At 39.8% G+C, this 18,839-nt stretch overlaps 1 protein-coding gene across 3 annotated transcripts in view; it reads left to right on the top strand.

Moving 5' to 3' along the window:
- flvcr2b (FLVCR choline and putative heme transporter 2b) overlaps window positions 1–18,839 on the top strand; it is a 29,879-nt gene that overhangs the window by 2,348 nt on the left and 8,692 nt on the right. For 2 of the 3 annotated variants that reach the window (XR_014771933.1, XM_084737727.1), the window contains exons 2-6: window positions 4,466–4,607; window positions 10,785–10,925; window positions 12,544–12,611; window positions 13,701–13,804; window positions 15,177–15,287. Coding sequence is in view for 2 of the 3 variants with exons in the window: in XM_084737727.1 (XP_084593853.1) it covers window positions 4,466–4,607; window positions 10,785–10,925; window positions 12,544–12,611; window positions 13,701–13,804; window positions 15,177–15,287 (566 nt within the window). In the remaining variant the exon portion in view is untranslated. Of the gene's footprint in view, window positions 1–2,625; window positions 3,292–4,465; window positions 4,608–10,784; window positions 10,926–12,543; window positions 12,612–13,700; window positions 13,805–15,176; window positions 15,288–18,839 lie in introns of those variants that run through there. The other variant, XM_084737728.1, reaches the window with a different exon arrangement.

Genomic DNA, 18,839 nt, shown 5'->3' with positions numbered 1-18,839 from the left:
TTATCTTAGAATTGACCCTTTGGTAACTTAGCCCCTTTTCAAACAGACAGACATACACACATGCTGTTAGTGCAGGGTTAACCTTCACAGAGGGCTATATGATTCACTCTGCACTTTTATTAGCCCTGGTTTAAACGTTCATGGCAATGACGACTAATGTTTACATTGAAGAAGAACACGTGTTAACTCTTCAGCAGCCTTTTGGCCTCGTTTCTCACTGGCACTTTTTAGCCCTGTGTTTAGTCGATTTTCAGGGGATAACCCCTCAAACTCTGGGCTAACAAGATGAGGGCCAACAAGCCCTTGGCTAGAGTCAGGATTTGCCAACTCTGGAAAGTGCCAGTGTTAAAGCTTTCTGAGTCTGGGGAGAGAGAGAGAGAAGGTTCTAAGAATATTTTTCCTCTTACCTGTAGTGCTGTTTATCCATCTAGATTGTTTTGGTGTGAGTTGCTCCCTTCTGGAGACATCAGCCATAGAGATGTCTGCCTTCTCTCCAGTAGTTTAGGCCTACATAAACTTCAGTTATGTACAGAGAAACAGATTAAAGCTGTAAATGCATACAGAATACCACTAGACCATTTATTCCATGTTAAACAATCAGTGCTGAACGACATTACTCGTGGAAATTGTTTTCTGTATCTTTGACTTAACATAAGCAACACAACACAGAATTCTTCATATATGATGTTTATTTTACTTAATATGAAAATATATCCACTCATATACAACTGTTAGTGTGTTGCTGTTGTATTCTGTTTATCTAAATTAGCAGCAGCAGAGCAGTTTAAAATCCACATCAGCAGACAGGAGTGTAAATTTCAGCACTGTGCCGTTGTTGATATAAGCTCACAAGCATCAGTTTTAACACTTTAAGATTCTGAACAAGCAACACTTGAGTCAATTTACAGTGCATCAACTTCAAGTAAATGTCACTGAAAAGTCATCGCTCGGTGCTGTGGGCAACACAGCACAAGCTGGATTTTTGGATGCATTTTCAATAAGTAAGGACAAACATTTGTTGGCTTTCAAAAATACTTAAATGAGGATGTTGACTTTTAACAGATCTTCTGGACAGAACTTGCAGCCTTTGTGTGGACTCCTGCACAGAGCCAGTGGAGATATGTGTTTTATTTTCTTAACATCAGAAGCCTTTTCTATCATTTGATAATTGACTGTACTGCATATTCTGCTGTGCTGATGTGAGGATGGGTGAAGATCTCCAGTTCACAAAACACTCCCGGAGCTTCAGCAGAAAACAGTGTTGCAGCCAAATCCAGTACAACTGAAGTGAATGGTGACCAGCTCCGGGAGTGTTTTGTGAACTGGAGATCTTCACCCATCCTCACACCAGCACAGGGGTGAGTAGATACTGAGTGAAATTTAATTTTTGGGCAAACTATCGCTTTAAGATGTGACTATATGTCATTCATACAGGTCCCCCAGCAACATCTTTTAACCGTCTTCAAAATTAGTTTTACTTTTGAACATAGATGAGCCGAGCACATAGCACATCTAAGTATGGGAAACAGGAAAGAAGAAAACTGACCAAGGCTCCACCAGGTACCAAGCCTGCTCACCTGCTACAGGGCTTACACACTAGAGGTGTAATAATACATCGACGTGGATTGATATATCAATTCGATGTTCAACAATCCAATATTATTGATGCAAACTGAAAATATCGATCTATATCATCACACCTTTATTTTGAAATTCCAATGGCATGTCTGAGTCACAAATGTCTGGAAGAGTTAAGTCATAAAATTGTTGAATCATAATTTAGTTGTTTTTTGTGACTTGATTTAAATCTAACTGAATGTGCTGAATGGAGATATGATATTGTCTGATATTGAATCAAAGTGAATCAAAATTGAATCATGACTGCTTGTGCTTTACACCCCTATTACACACCTGTACTTAGAGCTTTCCACTTGTGATTTGATCACCCAGGATGCATGATAATACCACATGTAAACAGGCTCTGAGTCATATCACAAAGACATCATATTGCAAGATTACTTGCCACGTCATTGTCCTTCCATTTACAAGGTCTCTAAAGGCTTGAATATCAGTGTCAGAACTAACAAGTTATACTTTTATAAACATAAAACATCATATAAAAAGTCAAGTAAAATCTAAATTTTAAACCGCATGCATCCAGAATAATCAAAGGAAGATTTTCTATGTGCTGTATTATCCTGAATAATACAGGTAGCCTTATCTGTAGGTGATCAATAACAAAGACTTGGAAATATTAACCTGTTTTAGCAACCCCAAAATCCTCCACACAATCCTCAAATGAGTCAACCTTCACAAGAGACTTAATTAAAATTCAACAGAGAAATGTGTCTGTTGTTTGGACAGTTAACTAACAAGATCTGAGTTGGTAGGAGTGGCCTGTGTAGAATAGGAAGGTTTCCTATATTAACGTCACATGTCAGGGCTGCAGATATGTGCATTGTGAATGGACCTCAGTAACTCCAGCTGTGCTCGCTCTCTGTCTTCTCTGAGAAAAGCATCTTTCTGCACTGTGCAGTTTGCACTCAGGACAGCGAGCTGTTGAGGACACAAGCTCTTTTAAGCAATTTTAAGACCTCTCACCTCTCACGCTCCAGGGGCCCGCTTCAGGACCGTTTGAAAATGCCACAAAACAATACTTTGAAAGGCAACCATGAAAATTCTGACCTCGCTGGCGGAGAGTGGCCGCGCTCCAAGGCTGTAAAGAATGTCGCTCCGGCCCTCGCCTCGCTTCAGTGGAGTCCCGGACCTTTGGGCAAAGCCATCTCCATTGGTTCACGGTTAGATGTGGAGACTTTGCACAGTGACCAGGTGCAGCTGGTCCCCAAGGCTGAGACCAAACTTTACCATCGTCGCTGGCTCATGCTGTTCCTCTTCAGCTCCGTCTCAGCCAGCAATGCCTTCATGTGGCTTCAGTATGGCATCATTAGCAACATATTCATGCGCTTCTACACTATTGACTCTCTGGCCATCGACTGGCTGTCAATGATCTACCTGCTCACCTACATCCCGCTCATCCTACCCGTCTTGTGGCTGCTGGACAACAGGGGGATCCGGGATGTGGTCCTCGTTGGCTCGGCCTTTAACTGCATTGGTGCTTGGATCAAAATTGGTAGTGCCAGTCCCAATATGTTCCCAGTCACCTTTTTTGGCCAGTTTGTGTGCTCAGTAGCCACTGTGTTTGTCCTTGGTATCCCGTCTTACCTTGCCTCAGTGTGGTTTGGAGAGAAAGAGGTTTCCACTGCTTGTTCCATAGGAGTTCTGGGAAACCAGGTTTGTCTGAATATCTAATTAATCCCCGTTTAATTTCTTCTTCTGGGGCAGCAGTGTCCCTATAGCCAGGCTGTCTGACGGCTGTCTGCAGATTATGCAGGGCTACACTGGATGCCAGAGTCACATAAGGCTTCTAGTGTCCTGGTGCGAGAGTCCTGAGGAAATTGTGTTAACTGTTCGCTGAAACCTCCTTGTCATACTTAGTGTTTAGCCATTTAAATGTATAAAACACTATTTCCCAATTGGGAAGTATTTATTAATCTGTGGATAATTTTCTTGAGTAATTTGTAAGTTGTCCATAAACTGTCTGAAAATGGTGAAAAATGTTGATCAAGCCAAAGGCGATGTCCTTAAATGTCTTATTTTGTTACTGTCATAGAGGACTAAAGAAACCAGAAAATGTTCACATCTGAGTAGCTAAAATTATGCTAAAATTTGGACTCTTAAAAAAAAAATGCTCAAAACGACTAATCAATTATCAAAACTGTTGGCAAACAGTTACTTATTGTAGCAGAGCTTGGTTGAGTGGTTGAAAATTAAAAAATCAGTTGATGATTAAAAATCATTTGAAATAATCATTCATTTTAATAATTAATATTTAACATCTGTCAACACGTGTGTGTCCTTATACTGTAGATGACACTGCTCCCGTCTACCTTTAAAGATCTATTGGGTCTTAAAGTTATTAAATTTACATTTAATTTCATTTCATTCTGTCAAAACTGTTTTTTTCAGCCTCCTTGACTTGATAGTACTTCAAAAATCAGAATCAGAAATACTTTGATCCCAAGGAGGAAACTGAATGATGCTGCAGTTGGTCCCATTCAAGAATAGAAAAATATATTAACGTAGAGACCTATAAGGTCCATAATGAACTGTGTACATAAAACCATTTATAAGTAAGTGTGTTAAATAGCAAGAATATTATAAATAGGAATATTATATGAAATGGACAGTATTGATGCCAGTGTATATCAGACTACACTGTAAAATTATTGCACAAAATTATTGTAATTTTAAATCAGTATTTCATGATTGAAGATCATCAAATCTATTATTTATTATATTATCTTATATTATCTTATATATTAAATGCAAGAAAAGAATAACGTGACACTTGGTGAGTTCATGTCTGAACTTTTAATTTGTGTTATTTGTGCTCATTGTCTAACAGCTGGGTATTGCCATCGGGTTCCTCGTGCCTCCCATCCTGGTGCCTAATGTGGACGACATGGACGAGCTGGCTCACCACATCCAGGTCATGTTCTACATCACAGCTGGAGTGGCCACTCTACTCTTCGTCCTGGTTGTCTTTGGTAAGACTTGTCAGGTAGCATGTAAATGGTCGGTCCACACCAATAACAAAAAGAAATACTGTCTTCTTTCTCACTTCTAGTGTTATCGTGCCATGCAGGTAGTTTTTGTTTTTATGTGACAAAGTTTTGAGACGTGCATCTCTGGAACATCTCCTGCCACCCCAGTATAACAGAAGTAGATGTATTTTGTTATATGTATGTTGTTATGTATGTTGTTATGTGTGAATGTGAATGTGTTAGGCAGAAGGCTTTCCTGTGGGGGAGAGCGGTTTGGATCACGACCCGCGAGACTAAGATTTGACAGAAATATGAAATTATATATCAGTGGTACCTGTCAGTTACACTTTTTTAAAAAAAGTATTATTTCTGGTTTACCATCTCAGTTTGGTTTGGTTCAGGCAACAAAACTACATGGTTAGATTTGGGGAAAGATCAAGGTTTGTCTCCGCCATGCAGGTCTTTATTTACACCTTGGTTGCAAATACCATTGTTGGCTACGTGAACCTGCATTCTTGTCTCTGCCATACTAAACTATATACACCTGTGTGCAAAAAGCATCTGTCTCAATTATTTCATTTTTCAAGCAAAGATGTCAAACATTTGCTGCAGCTTCTTAAATGTGGATATTGCTGCTTTTCTTTGTCATTTATGATAGTAAAAGAAGAGTCTTTGGGTTTTGGACTGTTGGTTGGACAAAAGAGGCAATTTTAATGGGGAATTGTGATGAGCAGTTTTTACAACTTTTTGGCATTTTATAGACTAAACGATTAATCATGGAAATAATTGGCGGATTAATCGATAATGAAAATAATTGACAGTTGCAGCCCTACTCAATGTTCTGTGCAACTCAAAAATAATTTTCCCTCACCTCCGTGTTGTTGGAGTGGCAGTAGTTTTCTCAGAGCCAGAAATCTTAAAACCTCTGCAGATAAAACTGAGGCATTATGCATGAGTGGACACCATGAAGGCCACTGTGGTTTCTGCCAGTTTCAGCAGTTTTTGAATTTGCATAAAATGTAGATTAACTGGGCATAAATGCCATTTTAAAACTGATCTTACTGTACCGTGCAACCAGCGATTTTTGTTTAGTGAATGGATGAAAGAGGTGAAGTGGTCAGTGAAGCAGTCAAGTGAGTAAAATGAACGATTGTCCTCACCTCAGTTGCAAAACTTTTCTACTTTCCCACATTTTATGCTTTCCCGGAGACATACTGTCTCACGTATGTATTGTCTCTCCCTTTTTCACACAGTCCAGTAGGACACTCTTGAGCTACCTGATGATGCTTTTAATTCACACGACTGAGTCTCTTAACGAGAAGCACCATACAGAGGACAAGAAAAGTGCTGACCTGCATGTTCGCACCAACACAAAAACCTCCCTGAAGGGGAGATGGACCAAAAAGGACACTATTGTGGCACAAGTAAGGTCAGGAGAAATGTCACGGGAACAGGCACAAAAGTATTGCTTTGTGAAGTGTGTGCTTGCTATTGGTATGTTAGAAATAGAACTGTGATCACAGAAGGAGTGAACACTTTCTGGAAGAAGGAAGTGGCGTGACCTGACATGTCAAACAGGATATGAGTAGTCAGAAAAAATGCTTACTTGTAGTCTGCCTTATATCTGCTCTGTTCACTTAACAGTGATTTCAGTTTTAAGCGTACTTGCATATTTAGCAGCTCACATGTAGTGATCACGTGACGCCTATTTTTGTCATGGAGAAGCTAGAATCACGTGCCGTGTCATTTCAGGTCAAGGTAGATTAAAAACGGAAGTGGTTAGTCAGAATACAGTAACTAACAATATTGTAATGTAGCAGTCATCTATAGAGAATGCTGCCCGGGTAGTTGCAGTTGTTAGAGGAATGAGTTGTATGAACAAGCTGTTGTCCTGTCAGGCCAGGGGAGAGGCGGGGGGGGGGGGACCCGTAACTCTGCTTTCAGAAACACAAAAGGATGCTTGTGAAGGCATTCCATAGTAGCACCAAGTACAACATTCACAATGACTAAACTGGCAGCGTTGGTAGTATTTTGACTATAGTCTGCTGTTGTTAATAAAGTGCCTTTAAATGCAGACGTGACTATTTGGATGCCATGTGCATTTTTAAATCATTTTTATTTTCATTTTGTATTTGTCAAGTCATCTTTAGTTATATTGCACATTTCATACAACAGGTGTTGACACAATTTCCAAGTAAAAAATAAAAGTTCAGTTCCAGGGGGTATAATAGCAGAATAAATGATTATTCGCACATCGGTTTTCTAAACCAGTTTTTGTTTAGTGTAACCTTTTATTTGCTTTCTTGCCTATAGAGAAAGATGAAAAAATGAATACCATTCTCATGTCTGTGCGGTATGTATGAATCTATATATCTATAGAGTTAGCTTAGCTTAGCATTAAGACTGGAAACTGGGGAAACGCATTCAAAGGTCGCAGCACCTCCAAGCCCATTAATTAACACATTATACCTTGAAGTGAAAAGTTGTTTTACTAGGGCTGGAGGCAGTGATTTCATTTGAGCTTTTGTATGGATTAAACACACCACATATTACATGTTGAATGGTGAGCTTTATAGACTCTAGAAGGCAGATTTTTTTTAGCTTTTTACAGAGCTAAGCTAAGCTAACAGGCGGTTAGCTATAGCCTCATGTTACTCTACAGACATGAGTGGTACCTTCTTATCTAACTCTTGGTAAGAAAGCAAATACATTTGAGCTGCAACTAATTATTATTTTCATTTTCAATTAATCTGTTGATTTTCTCAATGAATTAGTTGTTTCGTCCATAAAATGGCAGAACGTAGTGGAAACTGTTGATCACTCTTAGTCAAAAACCGAGGTGATGTCTTTAAATGTCTTGTTTCGGCCACAACCTAAAGATATTCAGTTAACTGTCTTAGAAGACTAAAGAACCAAACATTTACATCTGAGAATCTAAAATGAGAGAATCTAGACATTTTTTCTTCAAAAATAACCCAAAAAGTGTATAAAATGTCAAACTATTCCATCATCACTCTGCTTGTCTCTGAGTTGTTGCTTTAAATAAAGAGGGACTTTCCCCTCTCAGACCGCTTCATTTGAATAATTTTAGGTGCATGAAAATCAAAAACAAAAGTCTCAAGAAAGAAAAGATTAGAGAAATTAAGTCAAAAGTATTGTTGCAGAACTTTGCTTTTTCTTACTTCATACCCTGGTAATCATCTTGTGACTCTTTATATTCATCCTGGTGGACCCAGCCCACATGTTGGCAATCACATGTTGGGCTTGAAAGATAGATATTCCAGATATGAAGCCTGATGGTTTTGAATGGAACCACATCATATAACTTGATAAGGGCACTGATTCTGTACAAAACGTTCAGACCTTCCTTCTCTTCTGGTCATGTGGTCGACGGTACCAGGTGATGGATGTGACTTATGCTGCTCTTGGTTACTCCAGCGAGATAATTCACACCAGTTGGCCACAGTAGTTTCATGATATGACACATATACTCACACACATAGCACACCCTCACACATACATGCAAGATGCCATGTGTGAGGGTTGTCCTGCTGGCAGGGCCATCTGTAGCCCTGCAACAGGCCCATGAGTCAGCAGGGCAGACAAAGTCCCAGGATTTGCATAAACTGTGTGCAGAGTGAGGTGAGAGAAGAAGTTTGGCCGCTACTTTCCTCTAAACAAATTGTCGGCCAGAGTTCACCACAGAGAGAACCTGCATTAAGATTTAACGTGAGTGGATCTGCTTCACTGAATGAGGGGAATCCCTCAGGCTGTTGAAGGAGAATTAGCATTCACAAACTGTTTTACTAATTATCACTGTGGCCACAAAGACCATTTGAATAACACCTTGTGTTTCATTTGAATAACAATAAGTGTAGTAAAATGCAGCTGAGGTCATTCTCTTAGGTTTCAGACGTCTCAAAGAGCAGGTTAGTTTCTTAGGATTAATGAGAAGTAGTTGCTGAACTCAAGTCCTCGGGTCAGATGTACTTGGGGGAGAAAAGGCTGGCTCACCTCCAAGAACCACAAAGACAGACATCTGTGTTTCCCCATGTGGCCTGGGGACATGTGCTTTCACCCAGGAAAAGGACTGAGGCAGGTCACATCACAGTTATCGCCCCGCAAGATCCCTGTCCTTAATCTATGCATCACGCATCTCATTATGTGGAGATGTGCTTAGGGACCTGTACGTGTATTGACCTGTCCGACTGTGTCTGGATTCGTCTGGAATTTTTGCAGCTGTTCAGAGTAATGCTTGACACAAAATAAGGACAGCTCATCTGTGCCGTGGCGCAGCTCCATTCACCTCTCAGACATGTCTGTGGTGGACATTTAGAAGGTTTTCAGGCTTGTTTGCTTATGTAAAGAAGAAGGACATAATGTCTAACTGTTGTTGTTTTAGCCAGTTAAACCCTCACATGCAACACATTTTCCTTAAACTTCCTTTTTAGCAAAGGTAACAAAGTTTTGAGTTCATCAGTCTGCATGTCTGCATAAATCATCCACCCATACAACATATTATTTTCTCCACTTTAGAGATGAGCACCTGCACCTCTACCCATCCCTGTAGGCTATATTACCTTGTAAACGATGATAAAAAGTGAGAGCTTTCCGGGTGATTTTTTTATGGTATGTTGTACAACACGCTGAGTGTTTTCTTTAAAGGTTTAATGTAATGATTAGAGAAGCTGCTTTCATTTCCCTGGCTGCAGTAACAACACCGCAGCAAATATGTGGGAAGCTCAAGCAGTAAGATAATCAAAGAAGTTATGGCGCTGTCTTTTCGTATGTAAAGATGCACATAGCCTCTCTCTCTCTCTCGCTCTCTCTTGCTCTCGCTTTCTACCTACCACAGGGGAAAATTGAATGTCCGAAAGTTGTAGCTGCAGTCCACACATCACTATTAAATACAGCTTTACAATCATGTTTCTGGTTGTTAATGCCCTCCTGCAGGCTTTTCACACTGCACATAGCCCAGGACTAAGGCCACGTTCAGTAAGATTCAGGTGTAGCAGCGAAAACGTATTCATTTTGAATGGGGGCAGTGTGTTTAGGCTGTGGTGGTGGAGGGAATGCCTGAAAAAGACACAGTGGTGTGTGACAGAAATATGTTGAAACAGAGTCGACTTTTTAGAGAAACAGAACCTGATGTCATACTGGAGTGGCCAATCACGAGCCGGGGATCAGACTTCACCACAGTCAGCCTGATACATGTCTGAAAGTGGGCACTATTCAGGCGGCATTTATGGACTAAATAATGATAATAAACTGACTTGGTTTATTTTGTGTACCCAGCTTCGACTTCTGGGTCTGGCTTGCAGTTTATTTAGCAAAATTGTGATACAGTAGCTGCCTTTAGTTTGTGTCCATTTGTTTTTTTTTAAGATTATTTTTGGGGCTTTTTGCCTTTATTATGATAGGACAGCTGAAGATATGACAGGAAAGTGGGCAGAGAGAGAGAGAGGGGATGACGCACAGCAAATGGGCTGCAGGTGGCAGCCGCTGCAGAGGACCATCAGCCTCAATACATGGTGCGCACACGCTACCAATTGAGCTATAGGGGCAGCCTGTGTGTTTGTTTGAGAGAGAAAGAGAGAGAGCGCAGCTGTGGTCGCACAAGGCAGAGGCCGAAAGGGAAGAGAACCCGCTGATGACGAGAAACGAATCAGTGAAACGGAAGTTTATTTCCTGATTGTTTCACTGCGTTTGTGGTCAAAGTACACATTAACGCCCCTGCACACCCACCACACCACAGAACAACCCTGAGACTAATTGCCACAGTGCCTGATTGTGTTTGAATGTGGCCTAAAAGCCTTCTTGGAAGCTTTCACACTGGCACATTCAAAAGTGGGCTAACCCCACACGGCTTGCTGCTCTGAAGCAGAGTAAGCCTTGAGTTTGTACTGATGTATACTGAGGTCTCTAGATGACCTACATGAGCAAACATGACGAGATGATTGACTACTTCTACATAGTTATTCTTAATGTCGGCCATGAAATCCATGAAATCAGATGTTCCAACTTGTATTTTTTTACACAAATCACACACTTATGTTATAATTTTTTGTTACTACAGTATTGTGTAAATCTCTGCTTTTTATCATTTCATCATGTTGACTTTGTTGTTATTTGTTGTTTTTTACTGTGTTTAACATGAATTCTGGTCTCTCTGTACGTTAGTCTTCCAGGAGCGTCCTAAACTCCCTCCGACTCAGGCCCAGGCCACAGCTCGCAGCATCCCACCCGAACAGTACTCCTACACTGCCTCCATCCTCAGGCTGCTCCGCAACAGGCCCTTCATCCTCCTCATCATCACTTATGGTTGGTCATCACTACTCTCCAACGCACTGTTTTATTAGATTGGAACAGTCACACTTTTGCAGACTATGTCAAACAATGTTTTAGAAACCATTTTAATGTGTTTAAATGCTTGAAAGCTTGAAAAAGTCGAGAAAATTACTTTTTATTTGTTCAGCATCTGTCAGACTTTATTTATAGAGCACTTTTCATGCAAACAGAATGCAACACAAAGTGCTTCACACAATATGTCAATAGATAAATCTTCATAGGTATCAAAGTGTTTCCCAGATTCAGATAGTCATCGATCCTCCTTGATAATTTCCGTTATATTATCAGGAAATCACTAAATGATCACCAATAAAGCCTCAAGAACCCTCCCTTTATATCTTATCACTGAATCTTCAAAATGCACACGGTCATTAGTGATTCAAAGGCTCACGGGGACTTGAGTGAGTTTGTCCCGGAGGGGTTCAAAGTTTTTGTTTATGGTCTAACAATGTTTAACAAATGTGTCTGATCGATGCGATGAAGTGAAGGCGCTCCGGGACATTAAGTTTCTTTGCAGTCCGTGTGCAGCTGTGAGCAGTTTAAGGAAACTCTTTCACCTTGCTTGACCTCACCGTGTCGTTTCATGTGACACAATTCATGTAACTATTATTAGCACGTGTGTCTCTGTGTCCCTCTCTGTCTCTGCATGTGTTCCTCTGGGCGGCCAGATAAGTATGTAGAGATCACTTGGTTTCAGATTTACCTGTGATCACCAGCTCCACCTGTCCCTGTCTGTTTAACTGAGCGATAGCTGCTGTTCCTGAACGTCCAGTTATATTCACAAAAGGGGCTCATTTATTCAGCAGTATTTGCTAATAGTACAAAATAAAAATATATGTGAATCGTTACTTTTACCATTTGCATCCTAACAGTTACACAAATCTTGTGTTTTTTATGCAGGTGCATTTTCTGTGTAGTTTGTGTCTTAATCTAAAACCTTTGTTCAAGAAAAAAAAACACTCAGTGCAGACGTTTAATCCTTTTATAGAAATCTTTGGTTTGGGACAGCTCTCTGTTTAGGAAACTAGTCTGATGAGGTTCATTTGCCATGAAAACTCCTCAACATTGCTGCAGTGTCTCGTTAACCTTAATCTTTCCGAAGGTGGTACGCACACACCCCATCATCTCCTGTTCCTAATGACTTTATGCCATTGTTTTCTGTTTCGATTAATACATATTATTTTTGTTCTTTCACTATCAATGTATTGGGTCCTCATTTAAAGAATCACGCACTATCAGAGGGCTAGGGACACTCTGTTAGTCAAAGATGACGGAGACAAACGCAGTAGATTTCCTCGTGTGCCGTCTCTATTTTAGTTTGATGCAATATGTAAATAACTTTCATAAAATAAGAATCTTTTTTTCTCCATATGACATTAATTACAAAAATAACAATGTTATAAGACAGAAAAGTTACCATTCAGTTTTTACAGCAATTTACTCTTCGGGTCCTCAGGGACTCTATTCTGTAGTAGTTGAATATGTTTGTAGGATGAGGATTAATATGGTGAAAAGTTTCCTGACAGATATTTTTGTCCAGTGATTTGTGGTGTGCAGACTTTGTTTAACTGTAATATTTCCCATCTCATAGGTTTGAATGTGGGTTGTTTCTATGCTGTTGGCACCCTGCTGAACCGCATGATCATCGAGCATTACCCTGTAAGTTCTGCCTGCTCTGTGCTTCCTCTGTATTGACCCCTGATTTTCTACTTTCTCACTGTAGTGTGACTCATGTATGTTTACTTCATGTCAACTCTACAGTAATGTTACGACTCCAGCTTTAATGATTACATTCCAGTGCATTTATTAGTGCTTTTAAACATCTTTATAATCTCCTCCCATTAGCAAAGTTAGCTCGTCTGTCAGTGTAGCACCAACGATTTTCAGACTTTAACTACCATTAGGTTGCTATGGCTCTTTTTTATATACTGTGCTTCGAAGAGCTGCCAAAAATGAAAGCGACTGATGCACAATGTCTTGCAAAAGTGAGCAGTAAATCTAAGACCTCTTTGGTGGATAAGAGGTTTAAATTGCGTCCAGCTAACTTAAACTTTCGCCGACATTGTTGCATTAATGTTAGCTAGCTACCATGGACAGATGACACGTGAACACTGACAAATTATTGGTGGCTTTCAGAATCTTTCATATAAGCTCACATTATACTCTTCTAATCTTATTTTGTGTTTGGACGGTCTTGAACAAAGACAAGCTGTCACGGGAAGTCAGCTTGAGAGCCTGTTGCTAAGAAGAAAAAGAAGCTGCACAGTTTGAGAGTAAGATAAAAAAAATCTGCAGTGTTTGTTGCTCTGAGGAAGTCTGTGTTGGAAGTCAGATTTTTATATCTGAGTTTAAAAAAGAGCCAGAGCGATCTAACGTTAGTCGAGCTTTGGAAATCAGGCTAATGATGGTGCTACACGTACAGCGAACGTTCCTAACTGACAGACAATGAGGTGATTATCAAAATGTTCACAAACATTTAATTACTGTTATGACAAGTGAGACTATAATTAATATTGAAATGGCTTTTCATGTGCTGCTAATATATGTGTACAGTTTTATGAAACAGTGTTGCCTGCTGAAGCTTTTAATTTATTTTTACTGTCCCTGAATATGAGGTCTGGAGAAAAGAGTCGACGTGACACCAGATTACTGAAAGAAGAAACTCCCTCAAATTGCTGTCTGGCCTGTTCTTCGTATGTAAGGCCACAAGGTCACTAATCTAAGCCCCTGTCTTCCTTGACTTTTTAGGGAGAAGAGGTGAATGCTGGGAGGATTGGTCTCACTATTGTGATTGCAGGGATGGTCGGCTCCCTGATCTGTGGCATCTGGTTGGACAAAACTAAAACCTACAAGTAAGCGTGGAAAGTTTGTGGTTCGACTTTTATTTCACACCTGTATTTCTACCACACATTTGGCAGCTACGCCTGTTTTTTTCAGTTGTGTTTATTGTCATTCGTCTTTTCATCTGGCTGTAGATCTTGTTTGGTGTTTGCGTGTTGGCTGTCGGGGCTCTGTGTGTGTTTATCCAGGTGCAGCATGCTGCTCCAACACTGATCTTTATGACCTCCTGCTCCTGCCTCATTGGTGCTCTGGCTGTGTAGTGACAGCAGTGTCCACCCCCTCTGTCTTATTTACAGCAGTCCGGGTGTGTTTGTGACATACGCGCTCAGTCCCACAAATCCAGACATTTCAGTGATAATCTGGCTGACCATTCTCAAATACAGCTCTGTTAATTTAATGATTTCAGTATTGTTATGATTTAAATTGTTTTTTCTTTCAATACATTTCATAATAATATTTCTTTTGATCCTCTATATAAAGTTTTGATACCACAGGGGAAAATTGACTAAATATTGAAGGCATAAAAATGTAGACTTTTATTAAAAGATAAATGTGGCTCTGACATGACAGTGGATATAACAGATGTGATGAGTGACGAGAAGAAAAGAGGACTGTGAGTAAGTGAGAGAAGGCGGGACTATGTGGGCACTGCAGTGATGTGTTTGAACTCACTGTCAGAGAGAGAAAGACAAAGCGAGAAAGTGCAGCTGGTACCAAAGTATCGATGAGTATTTAATTTTCAGATATTCAGTATTGATATTTATCGATATATCCACATTTCTGGTATCTACATTCTTATTTCCAAGCTGTCAGTCATATTTCTTTTTCGCTGGCTTTGTTGTTGCACTGTTGTGTTTCTTGTCACATTACTGCCATCTGTTGGTCAGTGGGACAGTGTGAGACCAATGGCAGGGATGTAAAAGTGTGTCTTTTTGTGTGTGCACAAAGCAAACTCCATAGCTGTGTGAAATGCTGCATTAGATTGTTTTAAATCTTATTCTCATTTTACAGTCACTTGAGAAAATGCTGCCTGTCTGTTACACTACAGCATCTACAGTAACGTGAAGAGTTTATCCACACCAGTGTTTCTCAAATGGGGGCACTAGTACACCTTGGTGGTACTTTATAGTACTGAAGGTAGTACGTGGAAAATAATTGCACTACAAGAAGTTAAATAAAAATGTAAATTTGATAAAACCACATTTTATGTTCAGTTTTGCTATTTTCACTGCCATCGTTAACTGCTGAAAACTGTCAACGAACGTAAAACTTCACAGAAGAAGAAGAAAGCAACAAACACCGTCATGCTCACTGTGAGCTGTGAGTACTCTGAGTTTATGATTACACCGTTCAGTGTCGTGTCCTTCTCTTGTGTTTTTCCAGGCAGACAACCCTCGCAGTTTACTTCATGTCTCTGGTGGGGATGATCGTCTATGCTGCTACACTGAGCCTAGGACACCTGTGGGTGGTCTTCATCACTGCTGGAGCTCTTGGGTATTCTTTCATTCATTCATTCATTCTCTTTTTGCTTGAGGGGTATAGAAGCTGGGTGACAGTATGCTGTATTGTCTGGTACACCTCACCACAAAAGATTCTGAAAAGAGGGGACAGCAGCTGCTTGCTGGAACCTACATACAGCAATCGCATCACGATCGTATTTCCAACACGAAAACACATCTGATAACATTATGTCAACGCGAAAAACAGTTTGGTGTCTTATAAATAATTGCTTCTAAATTGTTCCAGTGTCTTTATGCCCAGTACTGACCTTCGTATTTTTAATCCATGCTGGAGGGAACTCCACTGCCTTTTCCAGAACAGTTGAGTTTCTGCTGGTGAGCATCACGTTCTGCTGCAGCTGACCGTCTGATATCGAGGCTCTGGGGGTTTGGCAGGCAGGCGTTTCTTCCAAGTAGAATGACCAAAAAAAAAACAAAAAAACATTGCGATGTATTGCGATGTTCAGTTTTACTCCAACAAAACAGACAGCAGGTCAAAAAAAACAATGTGACTTTCAGCCTGGAAGGGTGTGTTCGATTCGTTGTTTCTGTACTTCAGTTTTTTCCACAACCAAACCAACACCAAAGTTTTGATCACAACGAAAATGCTTAGAAGTTAGTTAAAGTTTTAATGTGACTGTAAGACACATTTTGAGATGCTTTTTTTTTTTTTATCATCATCTCTTCTTTCAGTCATGTTCTGCAGTTTGTTTTGCAGTTTGTAAAAACACAATTCAAGCATTCAATGACAAAGACAGTTAAGTTTTTTTTTTTTCATGCTCAGGTCAAGGCTGGATACTTCAGTTTTATTTGATTGAAGAGGGAAAGCAGAAACACTTTTAGGTTAGAAGCTGGGTTACATATTTTGTGCCTTTCCCTGAACTGATAGTTGAAAACATTAACTATCAAGTAGTCAATACAAAATTTATGTTTTTTCTAATTCTTTCCCTCATCTTTATTTTTATTCTCCCTTTTCTTGCTTTCATTGTTTCCTCATTCAACAAGTGACTCTGCCAGACAAAATTCTGTCAAATGAGGCACAATTACTGCCATTTCTAGTTAGAGTAAACACAGTGATATCCTATTTTAACTGTTTTCACATTCCTTGTACAGTGGCTGTATCTGCCTACTGAATTCTGTTATGGCCATTTCTCCAAGTGCATATTTCTGTCAACATCTGCAACAATAATTTACAGCCGTGTTTGCTGAGCAGTCAGCTTTGGCTTGATAAGGTCTGCACATATTTTACCTTTGTACACACTGACACAGTGCTCAAACCCAGGATATACAGAGCAGAGGCGAGACAGCCTCGTGTTCCTGCGAAGACAAACACATGTGGAAATATGGTGAAATATGTGAAGATGATCTACGAGGCTACATTCTCTCTCCTCTTTTTGGGGAAACAAAGAAATTGTTTTCCAGATGCAGGAGTCATGTTACGTTCAGTTTTAACCTTCATGTGGCTGAAATCATTACACCTCTTCAGTTGCACAGATCGGTCTTCCAGATTGTGTTCTGTGAAGGAACACCTACATAATATAGCATACATGCACACATGCACGCCCGACAGTGTACATGATTCATGTGACTCAGGCTGAATTGTCAAATAACTCACAGAAGGCCTAATTTCTTAATGGAGAATAAATGAGCTTCACATTCCTGCTGGAATTCCTGGTATTCAATTGATAAAGTTCAAAATTCCTTTAGTCTTTTTTCAGTATGTACAACCATCGTCCCAAGTATTTTTCTTGTTTTTTTTCCTCCGATACAGGAGTATCTTTATATCCATAGTAGTATCTATACGTTTCTATTTTTAATAACAGTTGTCTAGCTGTGTAAAAGCATCATCATTTATAGGCAGAGGAGTCCAACGTCAATGTCAAAGAAATGTGTGCGTAAATACAGAGTTCACTGACTCAGGCTGAGGTGTTTAGTTGCTGTTGCCATGTCAGAAACCTGTCATTGAGTTTCATTTGGTGTCACTTCAGTGGAAGGACGACGTGGTGCCATTGAGTGAGAGATCATCTGCTCTGAAAACCTGTTGTTCCTGTATAACACCGGCGGTGTCATTAAGCTATAGTCATGGGCGTTAGCTTTAAATTCCTGAAAGGGCTGTGACACGTTGTAGGTACAAAGTTTTCATCCCCTTGTGAGGTATCATGATGAGGGAGCGGCAGTTCACATCACTGGACAGTGAGGTGTGTTTTTGTGACAGTGTTAATTTTAACAGCAACTCCTGATTCAGTTTTAGTCATAGTTGTTTGACTAAAGTGGCAGTTAGTTTTAGTCGTGAGTTCTAGTTTTAACTGGCTAAATATCACAAGACTTTGGTCTAAAATCTGAAGGTTTTAGTGCGAGTGCAATGTATACTACATTTCTTTAAACTTGAATTCTTCTTTTTACATATTTATTTCAATTTGAGGACTTTTTTTATATCAAATATTTTTATTGCTTTTTTTAACACATTGCATCACTTTTTCCACAGTGAGTTTGATACGACCTTTAGTTGTTCTTCGCTCCCTCCCACGCCCACCCACTCATGAACTCTGAACCATGAATATAGGTAAAACAATAATCATAGTTAACAAAATTATATCAGTAATAAAATAAGTGATTAGTTACAGTTACATTGTCAGATCCTGATTCAAAAGAAGAAGAAATTGATCCCATATTTTATGGCAGTTATTGCTGTATTGTTTGATTGGGTATATAAGCCTTTCAATCGCTTATCAAGAAGAGAGCTTGTTAAACCAAAGGTTTACAGACGGACAGTAAACACGTCTTCAGCGCCCAGCAATAAGACAGTTTGCTTATATAAGATAAAGTTTCATGAATTCTCGGGGCCAGTGCTCTGCCTGTCAAACTTGACACGGATTATCTTTAGCGTGTCAATCAATCTTTTTATTTACAATCTAAGATTAACAGCTGGAGGTCATTCACTGCTCTGATCAGTACAGGACAGAACTGGTTTCTTTTAGTTTGTACTGTGCTTCAAGTTAAGTGGAAACTGTCCAGCTCAGGTTCACTGATAAAATGACATCAGCTTTGAAAAAATAAATGAAGCGTGTTTAATGCTACCTTTGCATGAATTTGGAATGACTTGTCTGCTGATGTCACTTCAAGTCAGAGGTGGACAGTGTAAACGGTAGAGAAAGCACACTGGTATAAATGGACATACATTCAAAATGTTGATATACCGTAAAGTGTACCGTTAATGTTCATGCTTCAGATAAATTTTAGGCCATGCCGCCCAGCGCTTCTTCAGGTTTGTTGTGTTTTTACCGGTGATTGTTGCTCCACACGTTTTACAAAGGGTCCTTGAATTATCCAAATTATCCATATGTCTGTCAAACTTTTTTTTTTTTTACTGTTTATAGACATGTAGTAAGCGCATGCTAGTCGACTCCCTACCACTCAGAAATTAGTTCAGATTGGATCTTTTCCCAAATCGTCCCTCCCTCCCTCCCTCGTCCACATTTTTCCTTGTTTTTACTCTTTGAATAAATGAGTTGTAGATTGTCAGTGAAAAATATGTTGACGCAAACTA

This window comes from Lutjanus erythropterus, chromosome 15 (genome assembly GCF_056507025.1).
Source record: "Lutjanus erythropterus isolate fLutEry1 chromosome 15, fLutEry1.hap2, whole genome shotgun sequence".
Taxonomy (NCBI): domain Eukaryota; kingdom Metazoa; phylum Chordata; class Actinopteri; order Lutjaniformes; family Lutjanidae; genus Lutjanus; species Lutjanus erythropterus.
Note: the sequence above shows the minus strand (reverse complement) of the source record. Positions and strands in the feature narration are given on the sequence as shown.